The sequence below is a fragment of the Littorina saxatilis genome, linkage group LG2 (genome assembly GCF_037325665.1).
Source record: "Littorina saxatilis isolate snail1 linkage group LG2, US_GU_Lsax_2.0, whole genome shotgun sequence".
Classification (NCBI taxonomy): Eukaryota; Metazoa; Mollusca; class Gastropoda; order Littorinimorpha; family Littorinidae; genus Littorina; species Littorina saxatilis.
In genome coordinates, this window is record NC_090246.1 from 72,150,286 (window position 1) to 72,170,285 (window position 20,000).

The following is a 20,000-nucleotide window of genomic DNA, read 5'->3' on the forward strand; positions in this document are numbered from 1 at the left end:
CAGTGCAAACAAAACTGTCTACTCCAGTACCAGCGTTTGAGTGTTTTGTGTACTTTGACTGTCAGTTTTGTATGAGAAACGATGAGGACTTTCATCCGATAGATTCACGGTTTTGTTTCGTCTTCCTGACTAGGCTTACTGATTAGGCTGGGTGGAACCGCTCTTTTGTCTGTAAGCTTTTGAATACATCCAGTGTCTGCAAAACACACACACACACACACACACACACACACACACACACACACACACACACACACACACACACACACACACACACACACACACACAAACGAGCGTATTCAATTGATTTAATTTGATTTAAATAATAATAACAAATATATAACACTGCCTATGAGTAGTGCAACTGCTCGGAAACATGACAAAGGTATTTTTCCATTAAAGAAGTGACACAATCTGTATTACCTCTGATTGTAAATATCTAACAACAGCGTAAGTTTCTAGTGAATTGTAAGATTTCGTCGCATGAGTACCCAACAAGTATAAGACTCTAATAAGTGAGTACCCGACGAGTGTTCTGTTCGAGTGATGTACCCAGACACAAGCAGGTGGGGCGTGGGAAGGGGCATTGCTTTAACATTAGCGTTGTAAATCAAGTTCAGATCAGTTTTTGCCGGGTACTCTTGTACTAACGCATCTCAATTTGTGGTACCTACTCTTTAAAGAACCTACATTTTAAAGAATAAAATAAAATCATCAGAACTTGCATTCGTGTTTACTTATCGTTTATCCTGGGCCCTTCCAAATCAGCAAACAATAAAAACCTGAGCGGATCCTTCTTTAGTTGGAAAGTTTGGTTATTTAAGGCAAACTGCTTCCCGTGAAAACGATTCTGCTCACCGTATCTCAAATCTACTCCTGCTTTTACATGTGATAAGAACATCTTTCTTCATAGACACATATCAAAAATCAACATCCTGACTGCCTGCGCAGATTGCAAATTGTTGTATGCATTATGCATTATTTTCCTGAGAAAAATAAACCCACCATGCGCTTTTTTTTTTAAGCCTCATCATACCACCGCGAAAGGTAGTCGACGGAGTGAATGCTCTTCTTGTTTTACTTTTGTTTGATCCTGTTTTGTTGTTGTTTTTTTACAACAGTTTCTCTCTCTGCTTCTTCTTCTACCTCGGTGCCACCCTGCCAGGAATATGGCTGCTGGAGATCCAGAAGACAGTGAACTACCAAAACACGAACACCTCTCAAGTGGAGGATTTAGATATCAGCGGGGTAAGTTCTCTACTAGGCTGCCCGGGGTGGTATGCAAGAGAAAGTGCCCAACCGGGTGGGACCCAAGCACTGGGTCTGATTGGCTGAAATCTGAGAAAATCTCTATGTTAACCAGTGAGAAGCAGCGCTTCGTTCTCACACAGTTGGACACTTTCTCGTGCACATCATACCCTGAATGGCTGGCTGACTGGCCGGATGAATAATAATTAGGCTTGCTAATTGGACTAATTGGTATATTGATGGTTCCTTTTTCGGTCTGGTTATTAGTTTATCTGTTTGTCTTGGGTGGAGTTTTGATACATATTTACGCATTTTGTCCATGAGCAGATACTACTAAAAAAACGGTGAAGTCTGATTCACTAAGTATCGTGCTTAGTCTATGTCTTCTTGTCATCTGTCTACATAAAAAAAGAATCATTACTTTGTCTTAGTTTTAACCTACTCTGTATACTAACACAGATCGAGATCCCGGCACGCCTGAACCCCGACACGCGGGTGCTGGTTACGGAGGAGAATCCGAGAAGAAACAATGCTGTTTGAGCTAACGTTTTTGCATAACCTCCAACCTCATCTTTCCACACATGTACATGCTCTTTCAATTTGTTTCACTGCACAGTTCGAGATCCCGGTTCGCCTCCGCCCCAACACGTGGGTGCTGGTTGTGGACAAACAATAATGATGCATGAAAAAATATTTGGCATTGTGGATGAGAGTTAGGGGAAAAACAAGTGTTGTGTGTGTTGTTTTTGAGGGAGAAACAATGCTGTATTAGAACCCGTTTTTGCATGGACACCAACCTCATCTTTCCACTCTCTTACCTTGCGTTTCTATTTGTTTCTCTGCACAGATCACGATCCCGGTTCGCCTGAGCCCCGACACGTGGGTGCTGGTTGTGGAGGAGATGATGTTGTACTTCATGATCGTGGGTCGCTGGTTGCTGCCCCGCGGGGAGGTGGGGAGGGAGCAGCTCACCCAGCTCCTCTTCGCCTTCATCGGCATCGCCTCCGACATCATGGTAAGCACCTATGTTCTCATTCAAGATTTTTATTTTGACCAGGATTTTAATTTGAAAAACAAAACAAATTGGTAATCACCAACACAACGACAGCACAGACAAAGACAACGTCGAATTTGTGCGCATGGATGCTTCTTCGGGACAACGAATACACAGGAAAGGCACAAACAAAAGCAGCACAAAACCAAAAAGGGTTTTTAAGAAACAAGTTTGAAAAAAAACATGAGGTTATTATAACCATTTTGGCTTTACTGTGATAGACCTAAACGTAAAAATGTTTTTAACATGGAGATGACAGTGTAAACTGAGAAAGGAATCAACATTTAGTCGGTCCCGCAAAGCCAAATAGGTTGAAAGACGCTAAATGGAAATTAACACTCAACAACAAAAACCTTTGTGCACATAGAGAAGGAACAATGGCGTCTGCGCGTGAGAAAAACAAATAAAGAGACCTACGTCCATACGAAGGTGACTATACACAGCTGGAAGACACAATTGTTCCGATCCTGTGGACGTCTTCGGGGCACATCGAGGACGAAGCAAAACAGAAGAAGACAGATATGATAGGAGCACACAGATAAATAACAGTAGGTAAAAGAAACCGCACTGTGTAGAAAAAAACCTTAAAGGCAGAGTAAGCCTCCCGTAAACCATCACAGATACGGTCAGGCTTTTACACACAGTACAAACACCCTTTCATTTAAACACTCACCAATTGAGAACATCCTAGGTGCCCTCCGTAAAGAGCGAACAATTTTCAAAGAATTTATTTTTGCGTGGTTTATCTTACCCCTGAGCCATCGTGAACCCGTGTGATCCAGTTTTCCCTTTTCACAATGCAGTCGTCATAGTTAGTCATTTGAATGCGACTCGACGTGAGCTTATCTACAATAGCACGTTTTTTTTATGCACGAAACAACGGCTGTGGTTCACAAGAACTCTAGCGATGGCTTTTGACTGTTGAGAGGAACGGCGATTTGCACTGATAAACCGGCCGTCGTCTGCTACGACCCTTGCGTGACCCTGCTTCCGGGCTTTTCTTTTTTTAAACTTTCACAACTTCGAATTGTTCTGATCTTGTCTTGATGAAAAACGAATTCTTTTATGATTAAAGAATGTTTGTGTAACAAGCTGTCAATTTATTATTTAGATTTTAAAAGTTAGGTCCAGCGCAAAAACGAGGCGCCGTTGTTGTTAACGGAACAAGTCTACGAAAATAAATTCTTGGAAAATGTCTCACGCTCAACAGAAAGCAGCCAGGATGTTCCCGTTCGGTGAGCGTTCAAATGGAAGTATGCTTGTACTGTATTTAGACGCTCGGGGAGCTCTGTGATGGTTTACGGGAGGCTTACTGTGCCTTTAAGTGTTGTCATAGTTTAGTAAAATTACAGACCAAACAAAATTGTCCCTAGAACTTCGACCTGTCAATCTTTTAAAATCTTTTGTCTAACAGGAGAGTTGTGTCTGAGCCTGGGATATACTTTGTTATCTTCTACTAGCCTTCGGCTATATTGCTTATTATAGGGAAGGCTACAGGGGGAAGATCGTGCTTATTGCTGCATGAACTGTTTCATTCTGGTCACAGGAGCTGTTCTCCCTGTTTGACGAGGACCCGAGCATCCGTCACAACACGACGCTGACGTACGTGATCCTGAGCGTGTGGTCGCTCAGCGTACTGCAGTTCACGCTGACCTTCATCACGGCACACAGGCCTCGCCGCGCACGTGGACTCCGTACGACCCCCGAGGAGTTCCACGACCAAGAGCAGCAGCACAGGCACTCGATCCTCCGCGTGGAGCTGCTGGCCACCTTTCTGTCTCTCTTCATGCAGGACGGTCCGTTCCTGGCCGTCAGGCTCTACACCACCGTGAAGTACAACGTGGTTACCTACAGTCTGGTCTTCTTCACCGCCAAGAACGTCCTCGTCATCATGCTGCTCGTCTACAAGATCTTCCTCCTCCTCAACAAGCTCTGCTGTCCCAAGGACCACACGGAGGCTGACGACTTGAAACATCTTGACGCGGACGTGTTCGGCTACGACGAAGACGGCGACTACGACGATGATGACTATGAGGACGTTGTTGTTAGGGTGCGTAAGAACATGCTCCAGAACGGCCAAGTTTTTGACGAGCGGCTGGGTAGCCTCAGGAAGAGGGGGAAACAGGAGAAGAAGGGAAAGATCAATCCTATAATTGTGGACGCCGAGTCTGGAGACTTTGACAAGAAGCAACTGGCGAAGATGGACGGTCGGAGAGAGCCTGAGGACCTCAGACAGGCTGGGGAACTGAGAATGGAGAAAGACCTGGACAGGGGAGACCTGGGAGAGCCTCGTGGCTTTGACATGGGGACGGGCCAAATGGGAGAGCTACAGAAAGTCATCGACGGTCCAAGCACTCCTGCGAAGAAGATGGAAAGAACGAAGAAGTATGACAAGCTCATGGTACAAAACGAAATCTCTGAGAAAGGAGAGAAGGAGGCAGAAACGTCCCTGACACTAGACCCGTCATCTAACAAGAATGACCTGGATGCCATAACGCTCGAGCCGAAAACAACAGATGAAAATACAGAAATGGAGGACCAGAACCAGTCCAACAGCTCGCCCTTCTCGGACAAGGAACTGAATGACGCTTTAGGGGAGTTGGACCAAATCTCAGACGACAGCGGTCACCAGGATTCTGAGAACAATGACGGCGTAAACGGCAGCCTCCCTCGCTATGGCAGAGCTGATGACACGCAGGGTGCTGATAGAAAAGACGATTCCAAGGAGATCGGCAGAGGTTCCTTTGTCTCGTACACCAGTGTGCGGGCTTGAACATCATATATGATGCGGACAGAAATCGGTGCAGAAATGCTATGAGCCGCATCATGTCCTTTTCATTTGCAGAAAACAATGAGATACGCGTTCTGGTGGTTTGAACATTGTGTTGCAGGTAAACATGAGGACGCTTGCAGCAAAGAACCCTGTTATTGCTCGTGAAGTTGTAATTGTCTGTTTTGATCCACTGCGTGTCGAGAGTGTTAGTTTATAGATAGAGTTTTTGTTTAGTTTTTATTTCTTTTTTTTTTTTAGATTTAATAATATTATTGACATTGCAGGTCTGTATGTGAGTTCTTAAAATTAAAGCAGAGTGTAAGCCAGAATCACCCAAAATTGACCGCTTCGACATCAAATCAGTGGGTCATTTTCGTCATGAGTCTCATGATCCCAGTCCTAACTAGTTTGTCAGAAATCCATTGGGTCATCTGATCTGCTCCCAGCAAGACTGATTCGTCCTAACACATTTTTAATGTGAAGACTGGTGCAGATTTCGGACTTTTTTTTTTATTGAAGCCCAATTGTTTAATTTTTAGTATTATTATAAAAAAAAAATATTTTTAACCCATATAACTTTTGTACCTCTCGTTGAAGCGTTTTTGCACAATGATGTTTTTATTAACTGTACGTACACTTTGGATGAACTGCAAGTGTACCAGTTGGATTTTTACATTTGGGAAGCAATGAATTGTCAGCATTGTGAATAATGTAATGTCAGCATTTTGAATTTTATATTTTACTATTTCCTATTGACAGAGTGAACCAAGAGTTGATGTGATCATTATACGATGTTTGATGGGTTGTTGACAGACCAGCTTTTTTGTCAGTCCGAGGGGGAGCATATCGTCTTTTGTTTCATATTTATTGACCAAGGCCGAAGGCCGCGGTCAATAAATATGAAACAAAAGTCGATATGCCCCCCGAGGACCGACAAAAAAGCTGGTCTGTCAACAAACCACCAAACATCGTTTTTGTCATCATTTTGGTAGTGAGAAAATAAGTACACAATCAACACAGGGAGCCATGCTTTGAAACACGGGTTCCGTGCTGATAACCACACGAGTCCCGGTTTGATAACCACTGGCAATCAAAGCTGGCGTGTGAAAGCAACTTTCTGTGTTTTTGAGTTCATTAAAGGTTGGGATGAGTATGTCAGGTTTGATGATGCACAGTTCTGTAGGTTCATCTCGGTATTCCACCCCCTCGGCTTTCTGTTGTAAATATTAAGCTGAGTGATCGAATGTGGAAGCTACGTTTGGTCAAAGGTCACAGAAGATTTGCGTCGTGCAGCGAAGGAAAGAATCGCGATCTTGTTTCCGACTCAGTACCTCTTTGTTTTTCATTAGACCTGTCATTCTGCTTGCTCAGCTTTGTTAGATGTTTGCATATCTTGTTGCTATTTTCTTTGCTTTTATTATTGTTTCTTATTTTGTGCTTCGTTTATCGATACAACGTCTTGTGCACGGGTCAAAATGTGTGTGTCAGGGGTCGTTTTATTTCAATCAATCAATCAATCAATGAGGCTTATATCGCGCATATTCCGTGGGTACAGTTCTAGGCGCTCTGCACTGATGCTGTGTGAGATGAAATTTTATACGGCCAGTAATTGCAGCAATTTCGGCGCATATTTACCTTTCACGGCCTATTATTCCAAGTCACACGGGTATAGGTAGACAATTATTAACTGTGCCTAAGCAATTTTGCCAGGAAAGACCCTTTTGTCAATCGTGGGATCTTTAACGTGCACACCCAATGTAGTGTACACGGGGGGGAGTTCGGACACCGAAGAGAGTCTGCACACAAAGTTGACTCTGAAATAAATTTCCGCCGAACCTGGGATCGAACTCACGCTGACAGCGGCCAACTGAATACAAATCCAGGGCGCTACCAACTGAGCTATATCGTGTTTCTCCGAACGTCTGTGTATCGAAACACAGATACACGCACTCCATGACTCTGTAAGAAGACAAAACATATCGCTAGGTTTCATTTGTTTTTGATGAATGTGTGACCTTTCATGAAGATTGAAGTAGTTTTGTTTTTTGTTTACTTTTGCCAGTTTGCCAGTTCGTTTTTGGAACTTTGCAAAGCAGTGTCGTGTCGTCTGTTTAGGTCTGGGGAAACAACAATGAAAAGAGCCGAAGAATCCCCGAGCGTTTCTATTGGGTTTGCTTTTGATTATCCATGTATAACCTGCTTCCTGCAACTATGGTAACCGGGGATTTATTGCCTGGGGAACATGAGATTTATTTCCCAGGTGCTTGTGAATGAAAACTCGTGAAAATGATGACAATATGAGTTATTGAACTCGCTTGTATAACAGATTGATTTGGGACTTTACATACGCTTCGACGCACATTTCCTTTAACACGCACTAAGTTTCAAGAACGTCTTGCTACCTGAGCAAAGCTATGACAGAACATCCACTGACTTAATTCCTGTGATCGTTTGACCAGTGACAGTAGTAGTTCAATCAACTACACAAGTCATGCTGCTTGCAACGCACCTGGACTGTCGGTTCTTCGAACATTACGCTTCTGTTTCCTTGCAGATAAAGCTTCAGTTTGCATGTCTTCATGTAAGTTTAACTTTTCATGTAGTTAGAATGCATATAATGTCTCAAAGGAAGGATATGCACGGAATGTCAGAGTAAGATATTTAAAGCTTACTGTTTCTCCAGTATCCATCAGTCGTCGTATTGCCTGTATGGTATTATTACACCGCATTGTGTTATTCCTTCATAGAAGTGTTAACGACATGTAATACATTGTATAATTTTATTACCAATTCAGTGCCCCATATGGATTTTTGACCAATCAGGGCGGATTCTAGGTGACCCTCTGACTGTTATAACGTTCAGGCAGGGACCCTTTTTGTTTATCAAGCTACAAATTAACAAGACAAAGTAAAAATTTAAGTCACCAATATCAGTGTGATTTATTCTAAAGAATGACACTTCAAATGCTGTCAGATAATACTCTCTTTATCTAAAAAAAAACAACAACCGAAAAGCGAGTTTTGGCGGTGGGTGCTTTACGGAACAGCGAGGCACCGCCCATCCTCTGAGTATGCAATGCCGACTCGCTCACTTGAAATCTAAATTATCTAAGTTCGGAAAAATCAAGTGAAATTCCGTCACTCGCTTTAGGTCAAATGTATCTTTCCATCATTTCCCATCCGTCTGGAGTCGGTTCTAAACCTGTCGCTCTCTGTTCAACAAGAAAAAGCGAAGCAACCGAAACGCATGGATTATCTTGTGAGATTGTTGTGTGTCAAACGCATTTGATCTGTGAATATTCATCACGACAGGTGTGTCACTCTGATTGGCTGACCCAGGTCACGAGAATTCTTTGAGTGACAGGCATAATCAGGTAAGAGCGCTCAAGTTCCCATTGCGGCTGTTCTGTCTAATTCGCGGGGTCGCTTCGAAATTTCTTTTGGTCGAATTAAACGGTAATAAAACCGTTATTTCTAATATGCTGACTGTTAGCAAATGATATCAGACATATTATAAATAACTCATAATACCGGTTGCATACAGATGATTCACATTTTACCGCATTGTCCTGTTTTACTTTTTTATTGGTTGTCCAAAGGACTGCAACGATAAACTACGCAGTTGACACTAAATTAACGGTAACCGTAGAGAATCGCAATCGTTTTAGTGCTTGTCTGGTTGTTTGTTTGCTGTTGTTGTTTTTGTTTGGTTTTTAGAATTCTTTGTATGTTTTGATTTGTGTTTAAATCACAAGTATTAAATAGAAGCTGTTTGATAGCACACTGTATCTTTGTATAACCATGAGTTGTTGTTTTTAGGGACAGCAATTGTACTCGTCCTTGGTTTTCCAAAGTGCAGAACTTTGTGTCTAACGCGTTTTTTGTGTGAAAAAAAGGAGGGGATGGGGGGAGAGACCAAAGGGGCAGGGCGGATTTGGTTCGCACAAAGGGTCAAAACTCACGATAAAAAAAACGTAGCCTTGCAAAAAAAAGTCATAAGATAAGGGAGATAAGACTTTTATTAACAGAAAGTTCTTCTATTTTGTTTTGTTTTAGGAGGGGGGGAGCCCTTTGTGCCTACCATATCCTGGGTAGAGAGTAAGTGGTAGCTACTGAAACTCGGTTAACCAGTTATTTTCCCCGACATTGAAGCAGCTTGTATAAAGTCACATAAGGAAATGATAGCTGAAAAGTGTATCTGGTTAAAATAATTTTTGATTTTCAAAAACTTATTGTCGTGACATGTATGCTTACATGCAGCTACAGAGAGCTCCCCATACCGGCTATAACCGGATCTGATTGCGTGGTCAATATTTTTGTTCGACAATCACAAGCTAGACTGCACCGGGCTCTGAAATTAAAGGATCGTGTTCGTGTCGATGTCAAGTTACCCAATCGGTAGACGGAGAGAAACACTTCAGGTTTGTTGTAACTGAAGTAAATTAGCGATTGAAAAAGTTGTGGGTTTTTTGGTAAGAAAATGTGCTTAACGAAGAAGAAAAAAACTTGTTTTAATGTCAATGCATAAAGGATGTAATTTTTCATTTTCCAATGACACTCATTTCAAGGTTCAAATAACATCATTATGCCGCGAATTTGTTTCACTTGCAAAACGTTGACATGTTTTTCTCTCACGGGATAGCTTGAACTTGAATTTGGCTCGCTCTAAACTCGAATATGACGACCTGGTTTGGTCGGTATGGGTTTCTCCTGTTAGCTGCAAATATGTTACCAGCTTGAACTCAAAACTGTTCAAGTTGCATGTACATACGAATCCCTGGTGTGTGTGTGGGTGTGTGTGTGTGCGTGTGTGTGTGTGTGTGTGTGTGTGTGTGTTGGAGTTCAAGTGAGTGTTTACGGTACATGTAATCGTACATGGGTCCAGGAGAGGAAGGGACCTAATGTTAGCATCTTTTTGTAACGAATATCAGTGTGCATGTTTAAGGTCCCTTTGTTGTATATTCTTACACTAGATGATTACCCGCTTCGCCGGGTACCGGCTTCACCGGGAAGAAGTAGAGCCGAATACCAGGCTGCGCCTGGGACCCGGCATTGCCACACGGAGGAAGGGAGATAATCGCGGGGGTGAATCGCGAGACAGAGACAGACAGCGTGGCGGTTCATCACAATCACCTTTGAAGGCGAAGTCCTGTCAAACGGGATTGAGAATATTAGAGCTTATTTCTTAGCCCTATATTATCTGTTGTGGCTTCTCAAATGCCAGAACATACAGACAGACAAAAGCCGCTAGACCACATCACAAACAGAACTCTACAATACACAGGTTTTTGCCCACACACACACAAACACACACAAATACACACACAAACACACACACAGAAGCCGTATATATATATATATATATATGTATATCTATATCTATAAATATATAGAGATAGGTGAGAGTGTATTTTTCGCGTGGCTATAAATTGATTCGACCTTTTCACTTTGACAGTAAGAACAACTTACGGGTGCAAGGGAAGCGTTCTGGACAGCGCAGTGACATTCTAAAAATAGTAACTTAGAAACGGGAATATGGATTGAAGCCACACGAAGGAAGGGAGATAAACGCAAAACACTGGAGAAGATAAGGAAGAGTTACTTGTAATGGTGAAATGAACACAAAAACCAAAATCGGTTCAGCGCTGCGCGCTGAGAGCACGTGTTGAAATATCTCATCGATGATATTGTGTCCGGGGTGTAGCTGAATACGGTGTCCAAATTTGAAAAAGATCCACCGAGAACTTTGGCTTTGGTGTGTCGGTATGGGGGCCCGGGTAGCTGAGGTGGAACCAAAATCGGTTCAGCGCTGCGCGCTGAGAGCACGTATTGAAATATCTCATCGACCAGATTTTGTTTCGGGTGTATCTGAATATGGACACCAAATTTGAAGCAGATCCATCGAGAACTTTGGCCGTGCATGGCGATCAAACACACACACACACACACACAGACAGAAGTCGTATATATATATAGATTCAATATTATGTCGACTAGGAATCCTTCTGTAACGACTTTTTATTTGTGTGTGTTTATGTGTATCTTTGTTTGCACTGGTTTTTTTGTACTTATCTCCCATTCTTTATTTTTAATCAGCACTCGTCTTAATGAAACTATTACCATGAAGACATTGTTTCCGTTGTGCAGCCGATATTCTGTTGGAAAAAAACTTCCAATGCAAATAGTGGTACCTTGTTGTCTTTGTTTTTTTTCTTTTTTCTTTCTTTCAGTCATTCTTTCATCCCTTTCTTTTCTTTTTTTGTTTCTTCTTTGTTTCTTTGTTTTTCTTTCTTTCTTTCTTTCTTTCTTTCTTTCTTTCTTTCTCTCTGTCTGTCTTTTTTGTTCTTTCTTTTTTTTATCTCTCTTTCTGTCTGTCTACCTTTCTGTCTTTAAGAAAGAAGCTTTGTAATACATTTTGACATACATGGTCACACGATGATACATTCCCCAAAGGACATGACACGTAGAAGTTTCAGTTACATTTAATGACACTCATAAGCCAGCATTTCTCGATAAATCATTCCATAACTGTAACCGATTTTAAGCAGTGTCAGCAACAACATAAAACTGCAGCCACTAAACATCAACACATCGTATAATCACTGCTGCTGTCAACCACACAACGAATTTCCATAATTGAGATAATTAAGTATTATTATATTGTATTAAATAGTATTAAACGTAAACGAATCATCGGTTTGAGTCCAATGGAAGGCATATACTCCTTCTCGTTCAATCTGGACAGGTTTTTACATGGGATAAGACGATCCCTCCACTTGGTCACATGCCTACAATCAACACTTTGATTGCTTGTTGTGGTGAGTTGGAACTATGTGATGAATGAAACTAGTGCCTTTTACGAAATTAATTCATTAAAACAAATTCATAAAAAATTCCACTGTGCACAGAGAGCCCCCATGCTGTTTAGGTTTTTGTATATGACGGAGTGACTGTCTTATCCCACAAATCAGTTCATCCCCACGTTCGGCGAGAGATTTCTCAGAGTCAACTTTGTGTGCAGACTCTCCTCGGTGTCCGAACACCCCCGTGTGTACACGCAAGCACAAGACCAAGTGCGCACGCAAAAGATCCTGTAATCCATGTCAGAGTTCGGTGGGTTATAGAAACACGAAAATACCCAGCATGCTTCCTCCGAAAGCGGCGTATGGCTGCCTAAATGGCGGGGTAAAAACGGTCATACATGTTAAAGCCGTGGGAGTTTCAGCCCATGAACGAACAAACAAATCCCACAAATCCAAAAACAAAAAGACTGCCAACATTCCAAAATTCAGAATCAAAAAACAAGACAGGTAGGTTGTTGGAACGTATGTTATTGTCAAAACAATACATTCACAGATATTTCGACCCAACGGTCTTTTAAGTGAACAGACAAACAAATATTCACGCAAAACTTATCTTGATAGTTCTATCAGTTTACGTCCACTCGTCAGGAAGCCGTTAGGTCGAAATATCTGTGAATGTATTGTTTTGTCAATAACAAACGTTTCAACAACCTACCTTTCTTGTTTTTTTGTCTTATCCCACATTAAAACCTGGCCAGATGTGAGACGCACGGTGGTTCTAACAGTTGATCATGAGAAGGAGTGTGCCTTTAACTTAACTGTTGGTCCTTCTAATTCCGATACCTGATACACCAACGCTATAGTTTTGTTTTGTTTTTCTGCACAAAATCACAGAAAGGTTTCAGCCATATTGCAGGGGTCCTTTACTCCTGAACACAATACGTATTACAATTAAATCTTTATACACAATTTTGAAAAACATTAAAAAGTACTTCGCGTTGGTTTAACATTACGTGGAAAACTGCTGCACGCGAGGAACTGAATGCTGTCTGGCGGATCTACATTACCGCGCTAATACGAGCCAGTTTCCTGTACTGTTAATCAGTGCATGTACACACTCGCACACTAGATAACCCTTTCCAAAAATAAAGACAGACAGACAGACAGCCAGACAGACAGACAGACAGTCAGACAGACGGACAGACAGACAGACAGACAGACATATAAAGTGAGACAGAGACAGAGAGAGTGTTTCCAACAGAGAGACAGACTGACAAACGGACGGTGACAGAAAGAAAGGCAAGTCAGGCACTCAGAGGCCAAGAAACCGACACAGACAATCAAGGAATTGGAATGAGGAGGCAAAGATAATAACGTCGAGAAAACAAACGGGCAAACAAAGACAGGAAGAAAACAAAGAAAAAAACACAAATCAACACACAAAATGGTTTCAAAATCATTCCTTCAGCGGTTTCCTTCCATGGTTCTGACGACGGTGGGCTTTTGTCTACACAAACCAGAAGTGTCGCCTACAATTACAGTACGATAATACTCATATCTACGGAGCAGCGGTCGTTGTAGTGGTGTCCCCAGCAGCGTTGGTGACGGGGGGCGTGTAGTCGGGGTCGTCATACCTGGCCACCAGGTAGCCGGCGAAGGTGTTACCGTTGCCTCCGGGCAGGTCCCAGTTGATGAAGGGGCTTGTCGTCGGGTACATACCCATCGTGTCTCCTGGGTGCATGATGGTCACAGTGGTGGTGGACGTTTCTTGGTTGTCTGGAGGATGCAGATGACAAAAAAAGAACAAAAATACAGAATGAAAACAATATATTGATCGTTCTGATATATATAATCCACCAAAGACCAGACGGGGGCCAGGGGGGAGCGCGGTGGTGGTGGAGGGGGGGGGGCATAATGACCAAGGTCGTGTACGTGACGCAGTGGTAACTTAAGTCAAAGTGATAATGTGATAATGTGTATAAACATCTAGGGCTGTTTTCAGTATTGTTGATAACATGTTCTGTCTGATTAAGGGTATTCAGCTGGTATTTCCTTGTTTTCACTACCTATTTTATTCATGTTTTTATTACTTAGTTAGTGGAAGAATTTTTTGTAATGTATGTTTGATGGTGTATACTTTTTATTAAGCGTTGTTGACTATGAATGTAGATGTAAATGCTTGTAAAACTGTGTTTTAATTTTAAATGTGTCAAGCGCAAAGATAAATGCTCATTTATTTATTTAAAAAAAAATTCTTGTTAACATTTTTTGTTTACATTTTTTTAATTTTTTTATTATCTCTTCTTCTACCTCCTCTTCTTTTCTTCTTCACTCTCATCTCCTCTCTCTCTCTCTTCTTTTTCTCTCTTTCTCTTTTCTTCTTCTCTCCTTCTCTTTCTCTTCTTCACTTCTCTCTCTTCTTCTTTATGTATTTATCTTTATTTTATTTCATCCTCTTTCTGCTTGTCCCGACGCTTGTTCCTTCTCTTTCCACGCCGCCCCGTCCCAGCACTCACTGCAACATCCACCCCTGAACTTTGTCGAATCAATGAGCCCCCAGTGATGGTCAGACACCTGGGCACCCTCACTAATTTTACAGACACTCCAGGGAAGGATGTCAGGCCGCTGCGGTAGGCTACCCTCGGAAGATGACACTGCACTGCTGCTGAGTCACTTCGACGGTGTTCAGTATTGGTCCTGTTCCTGGCCAGGGGCACAGGCACCGCTACCTACTAAGCCCTCTAATTACGACACTGACTGTAAAGTCGCGGAGCCAGACGGAGTGAGCGTCTCCTCAGAGAGCAGACCGCCACTGCGTCCCTCCGTCGACCCCCCTGGAGCATCCCAGGCTGGCAGCAGAATATTCAAGGATGGCTGGAACAGGAACACTGGGATCAAGGTCACCATGTGAGCCCTGAGCAGGAAGGGTCGAACCACGATCTCCCGGCCCGCAACCCGATGCGCTAACCACTGCGCCACGGGGGTCGGTATTATTATTATTATTATTATTATTATTATTATTATTATTATTATTATTATTATTACTATTATCATTTAAGTTATTGAGACATCCCAGTGCACTAAGGGATTTATAGAGCAAATCGAGAAAATTGATAACATATATAATTATTTTCGAGATTTGCTCTATAAATCCCTTAGTGCACTGGGATTGTTTCAATAACGATATTGTCGGTACCGCCAGAGAAAAAAGAAGATAGGCCTACAACACGCACATTTTGCTACGCGCATTTGAATAGGCATGACTGTGTGGTCAGGTCGTAGAAGGTCTACTTTTGTGTGGGCTGTCTCAAGTGTGTCGTGCTTTCATCACACGCAAAACCGGCACGGTTGGCCTAGTGGTAAGGCGTCCGCCCCGTGATCGGGAGGTCGTGGGTTCGAACCCCGGCCGGGTCATACCTAAGACTTTAAAATTAGCAATCTAGTGGCTGCTCCGCCTGGCGTCTGGCATTATGGGGTTAGTGCTAGGACTGGTTGGTCCGGTGTCAGAATAATGTGACTGGGTGAGACATGAAGCCTGTGCTGCGACTTCTGTCTTGTGTGTGGCGCACGTTATATGTCAAAGCAGCACCGCCCTGATATGGCCCTTCGTGGTTGGCTGGGCGTTAAGCAAACAAAAAATAATAATATATCACACACAAACTCTTGTTTTAATTTCTGTTGATAAATTCCAGTGTAGCGTTAAGCTAAACAGTGATGATCTTTCAGAGAGACCTCATTTGAACTCGGAGAAAGGACTGTGTTCTTAGTTATTTGCGATTCGAAACCTCAAGTGACTGTGCAGAGTGACTCCCCTTGAGTTGGCTAACCCCCAAGGTCGACGGTTAGCACATTTTCAAAATAAATGTGGCATGTTTCTCGTGTGGTATCTTTACTCATCGGGGAGTCTGGTCATAAATATGAACGGTAAGAATGCTCTGAACCCTACACGTATTATATCCCCATTGTTTTTTCGTTCACATTTGCCCAACATGTTAGTTTGCTGAGCGGGGTTTATGTCGTCTGCTAGGCAAGGGCAATCGAACCACTGCGGCATTCCAAAAACAAAAATTGCTCGTCACGTTGCACTGGGTCTGCCACAGAACTTATATCAGACAGAAGGGACAAGCGCCTCTTCGGTATGTTCCGGCAATTTCCGTAAGCGTTCGAGGCGCCATTTTGAAACTCTGAAGAAGCATGGCGAGTACCAGTATCTGGCAGTAGGCTTACTGTAAACAAAACGAAACGCGGAGCGTGTTACTGTTGTGTTATGTGTGTATGTGTGTGTGTGTGTGTGTGTGTGTGTGTGTGTGTGTGTGTGTGTGTGTGTGTGTGAGCCTGTGTGTGTGTGCGTGCGTGCATGAGTGCGTGCGTCAACGGTAAACTGTGTGTCAGTGTGTGTGTGTGTCTGTTTGTAAGAAAGAGAGAGAGAGAGAGACTGAGAGAGAGAGAGAGCCGGAGAGAGGGAGAGAGAGTGTGTGTGTGTGTGTGTGTGTGTGTGTGCATGAGTTTGTGTGTATGTTTGTGTGTGTATGAGTGTGTATGTGTGTTTGTTTGTAAAGGTGTGTATGTCTGTCTGTTATGTGCGTATGAGTGTGTGTTTTGCCGGTGCCAGATTTGTGTGTGTGTGGTGTGTGTGTGTGTGTGTGTGTGTGTGTGTGTGTGTGTGAGCCTGTGCCGGTGTGCGTGCGTGCATGCGTGCGTGCGTGCATGCGTGCGTATGTAAATGTGTGTGTGTGTGTGCAGTGTGTTTGTAAGAGACAGACAGAGACAGAGACAAAGAGAGAGAGAGAGAGAGTGGGTTTGTGTATGTGCGCGTGCGTAAGTGTATGTGTGTGTGTATGTGTGTTTGTTTGTAAAGGTGTGTATGTCCGTCTGTCTATATGTGCGTATGGGTGTGTGTTTTGTGTGTATGAAGTTTTTGTGAGAGAGTAAGTGAGTGCGTGTGAGTGAGTGTGTGTCAGTGTGCGTGTGTGACTTCGGGTGTGTGTGTGTGTGTGTGTGTGTGTGTGTGCCTGTGTGTGTGTGTGTGTTTGAGAGAGAGAGAGATTGAGAGAGAGAGACAGAGTGAGAGAGAGAGAGAGAATGTGGTTATTTATGCGTGTGTGCGTGCATGCATTCGTGCGTGTGTGTGTTTGTGTGTTTCTGTGTAAGAGAGAGAGAGAGAGAGTGAGAGAGAGAGAGAGAGAATGTGAATGTGCGTGTGCGTGAGTTTGTGTGTAGGGCCTATGTTTGACGATGTGTGAATGAGTGTGTGTGTGTGCCAGTGTGTGTGCGTGTGTGACTTGGGGGTGTGTGTGTATGTGTGTGTGTGCGTGTGTGTGTGTGTGTGTGTGTGTGTGTGTGTTTGAGACTGAGAGAGATACTTGAGAGAGAGAGAGACAGAGAATGTGGTTATTTATGTGTGTGTGCGTGCATGCATTCGTGCGTGTGTGTGTCTGTGTGTCAGTGTGTGTTTCTGTGTCTGTGTAAGAGAGAGAGAGAGAGAGAGAGAGAGAGAGAGAGAGAGAGAGAGAGAGAGAGAGGGAGAGAGAGCGGATTTGTCCTTCGCTGGGGGTATGCAGTGTCTTGGTATAGCACTTCTTCTTAATGTATATGTTGTTGTTTACATCAGGCAAACACTTTGAAGTGCCGAACATTTGTTGCAATTTCACAGTAAAAATGACGGTGTAAAACGCAATCAGTCTCGTCGGTACGACTTCTGTCTTATGTGTGGTGCATGTTCAGTAAATGTCTAAAAGCACCGTCTTTGAAATAATCCTCGTGGTTGACAAGGACGTTAAACCTCAAAAGTTATACATCAGCAAATCCTTACTACCGGTAAATTAGCAAGTAAATGGACTTGTTTTTATTCACACAGTACGTAAACGTCAGGTCATAAACGTAAACAGAGACAAGGCACACCGTGAGACCAAACTGCGCACTGCGTGTGTGTGTCGCTCGCCGCGATCGCTGGTCAGTCTCAGCATTAACAAGATGGCGGCCGGCCGCGCTAAGAGGGCTTGTCCCTTCTGTCTGATATTAGTTCTGTGGGGTCTGCACGCATGAGGCAGGCTGGGAATAAGTCTTATATATGGCACGAATTGTATACTAACTCATCATTTGGTAATGTGAATAATAAGCTATGGCATAATTATGAGAAGAATCTTCGCAAGTCGAAACTGAAAAATTAGACACAGCGGGTTCTATTTTTAGATCAGTGGCAACTGTGGCACAGGCACATGCAATCTGTCAGAAAAAAAACACTTCTGCTTTAATTCTTTTTTTCTTTATGTGGTGTTTTCAACCACGAAGGTTATATCGCGACGGGGAAAGGGGGGAGATGGGATAGAGCCACTTGTCAATTGTTTCTTGTTCACAAAAGCACTAATCAAAAATTTGCTCCAGGGGCTTGCAACGTAGTACAATATATTACCTTACTGGGGGAATGCAAGTTTCCAGTACAAAGGACTTAACATTTCTTACATACTGCTTGACTAAAATCTTTACAAAAATTGACTATATTCTATACAAGAAACACTTAACAAGGGTAAAAGGAGAAACAGAATCCGTTAGTCGCCTCTTACGACATGCTGGGGAGCATCGGGTAAATTCTTCCCCCTAACCCGCGGGGGGATCTGCTTTAATTGAGAAGCAGGAAATTTATGGTACAGTGGTCGCCGGTTAATATGACCACTTTGGGACCGGGATAAAATGGTCATAATAAGCGGCTGGTCATATTATAACCGATGTTAGAGAAAACGTCAACAGCCAACTGGTCCAAATTGGGGTTTGTCATCCAGGCATTCTTGGAAGCCTGGTAATCAACAGGAAGAGATGTTGGTTCAACGTGTTTGAAGCAGCGCGGTTTTTCGACTTTCCAATAACCATCATCTTTTTCTTCTCCCCAACCATGTTGCAACACACCAGCGCAGTTATTCTGTCTTTGGCCGTTTAAAACCCCCTGGCCGATTTCTTTTCACTGTTCGAGACGTATGCGAACTTTCCAACGAGAAAACCATCCATCGGTTGGTTTGAATGCAGTGTGTCCGAGAGCCGTTGCCAATTCTTCTGCTTTTGTACACAACAATGTTCCATGAATTGGCGCGTTCTTTGCTCTCATCTTCTGGAACCACTAAAAAAGACCATCTTCCACATCTTTGTCTTTTCCATGTCGTAGGCGCTTTCGTTGCGGTGAATCCTGCGATGCGCACTCCTTCCTCACGCTGTCTTCATTCTTGAGAATGTTTGTCAAAAATCCTCTGTTGACGCCCAACTGTGCAGCACTCTCACGCATACTACAGGATGGTAGAGCTATAAATTTGTCAATAAGTTCTAGCTTTTCCTCGGCTGTCTGATCTTGGCGTTTTCGTTTCGACATTGTTTCCTCTTGAATCAGACTGAAAAATTGGTTGGCTCGTGCTATGTTTGCCAAAAAGAAAGAGAATAATGTTCGTGATCACTTTAGATTTATTCACGGGAAACAATGAAAAGATCGCACGTTTTATTGCCTTTTTTATGACGCTCAGTCTCGGGGGAAAAAAAGAGAGAGAATAATGATCGCGACATTAGAGATCACTGAGCACTGATCACTGATCACTTTAGTTTCATTCACGAAAAAGAAAGAAAATATCGCACGCCTTTTTGCCTTTTTAAAAAAATCGTATGTATTTTTTCCCCCCGAGTGATTTCAAACTGAAAAAGATGTGAACTTGTTGCCATTTTCTCGAAACAATGTGGCCATATTAAGCGGCGTTGTGGTCATATTAAGCGGCTTTTTCTAATACATAACAAAGAAGGACAATTCCGGACCGGGTAAAATTGGTCATAATACGCGGCTGGTCATATTAACCGCGGTCATATTAACCGGCGACCACTGTATTTTGGTATTGTGGAGAATATAAGCTGCATGTCATTAATTACTTCTGAGGATGAGAGTACAGTCTCGCTTAGGCAAAGGGCGGAAGAATACGCTCTGTGGAAAAGTTAGCGCACTCCAAGAGTGCGCTAACAGTTATAGAGCATCGCCATTAGCCAATCAACTGGTTCACATCAGTCATGTGACACCAGTACTTACTGACAATTATTATCATTATCATTATTATTATTAAGGAAATTAGGGTGATGATGGTTGTTATGGTTTGTC

General features: G+C 42.9%; 2 protein-coding genes across 2 annotated transcripts in view; one reads left to right on the forward strand and one right to left on the reverse strand.

Moving 5' to 3' along the window:
• LOC138959663 (transmembrane protein 26-like) overlaps window positions 1–11,262 on the forward strand; it is a 32,973-nt gene extending 21,711 nt beyond the window's left edge. The window contains exons 3-5 of the mRNA XM_070331240.1: window positions 1,122–1,248; window positions 2,096–2,263; window positions 3,849–11,262. Of these exons, the coding sequence (XP_070187341.1) occupies window positions 1,122–1,248; window positions 2,096–2,263; window positions 3,849–5,075 (1,522 nt within the window). The 3' untranslated portion in view covers window positions 5,076–11,262. The remainder of the gene's footprint in view (window positions 1–1,121; window positions 1,249–2,095; window positions 2,264–3,848) is intronic.
• Window positions 11,263–11,545: 283 nt separating this feature from the next.
• The window catches only part of LOC138959664 (uncharacterized), a 13,644-nt gene continuing 5,189 nt past the window's right edge, over window positions 11,546–20,000 (reverse strand). The window contains exon 6 of the mRNA XM_070331242.1: window positions 11,546–13,654. Within this exon, the coding sequence (XP_070187343.1) occupies window positions 13,437–13,654 (218 nt within the window). The 3' untranslated portion in view covers window positions 11,546–13,436. The remainder of the gene's footprint in view (window positions 13,655–20,000) is intronic.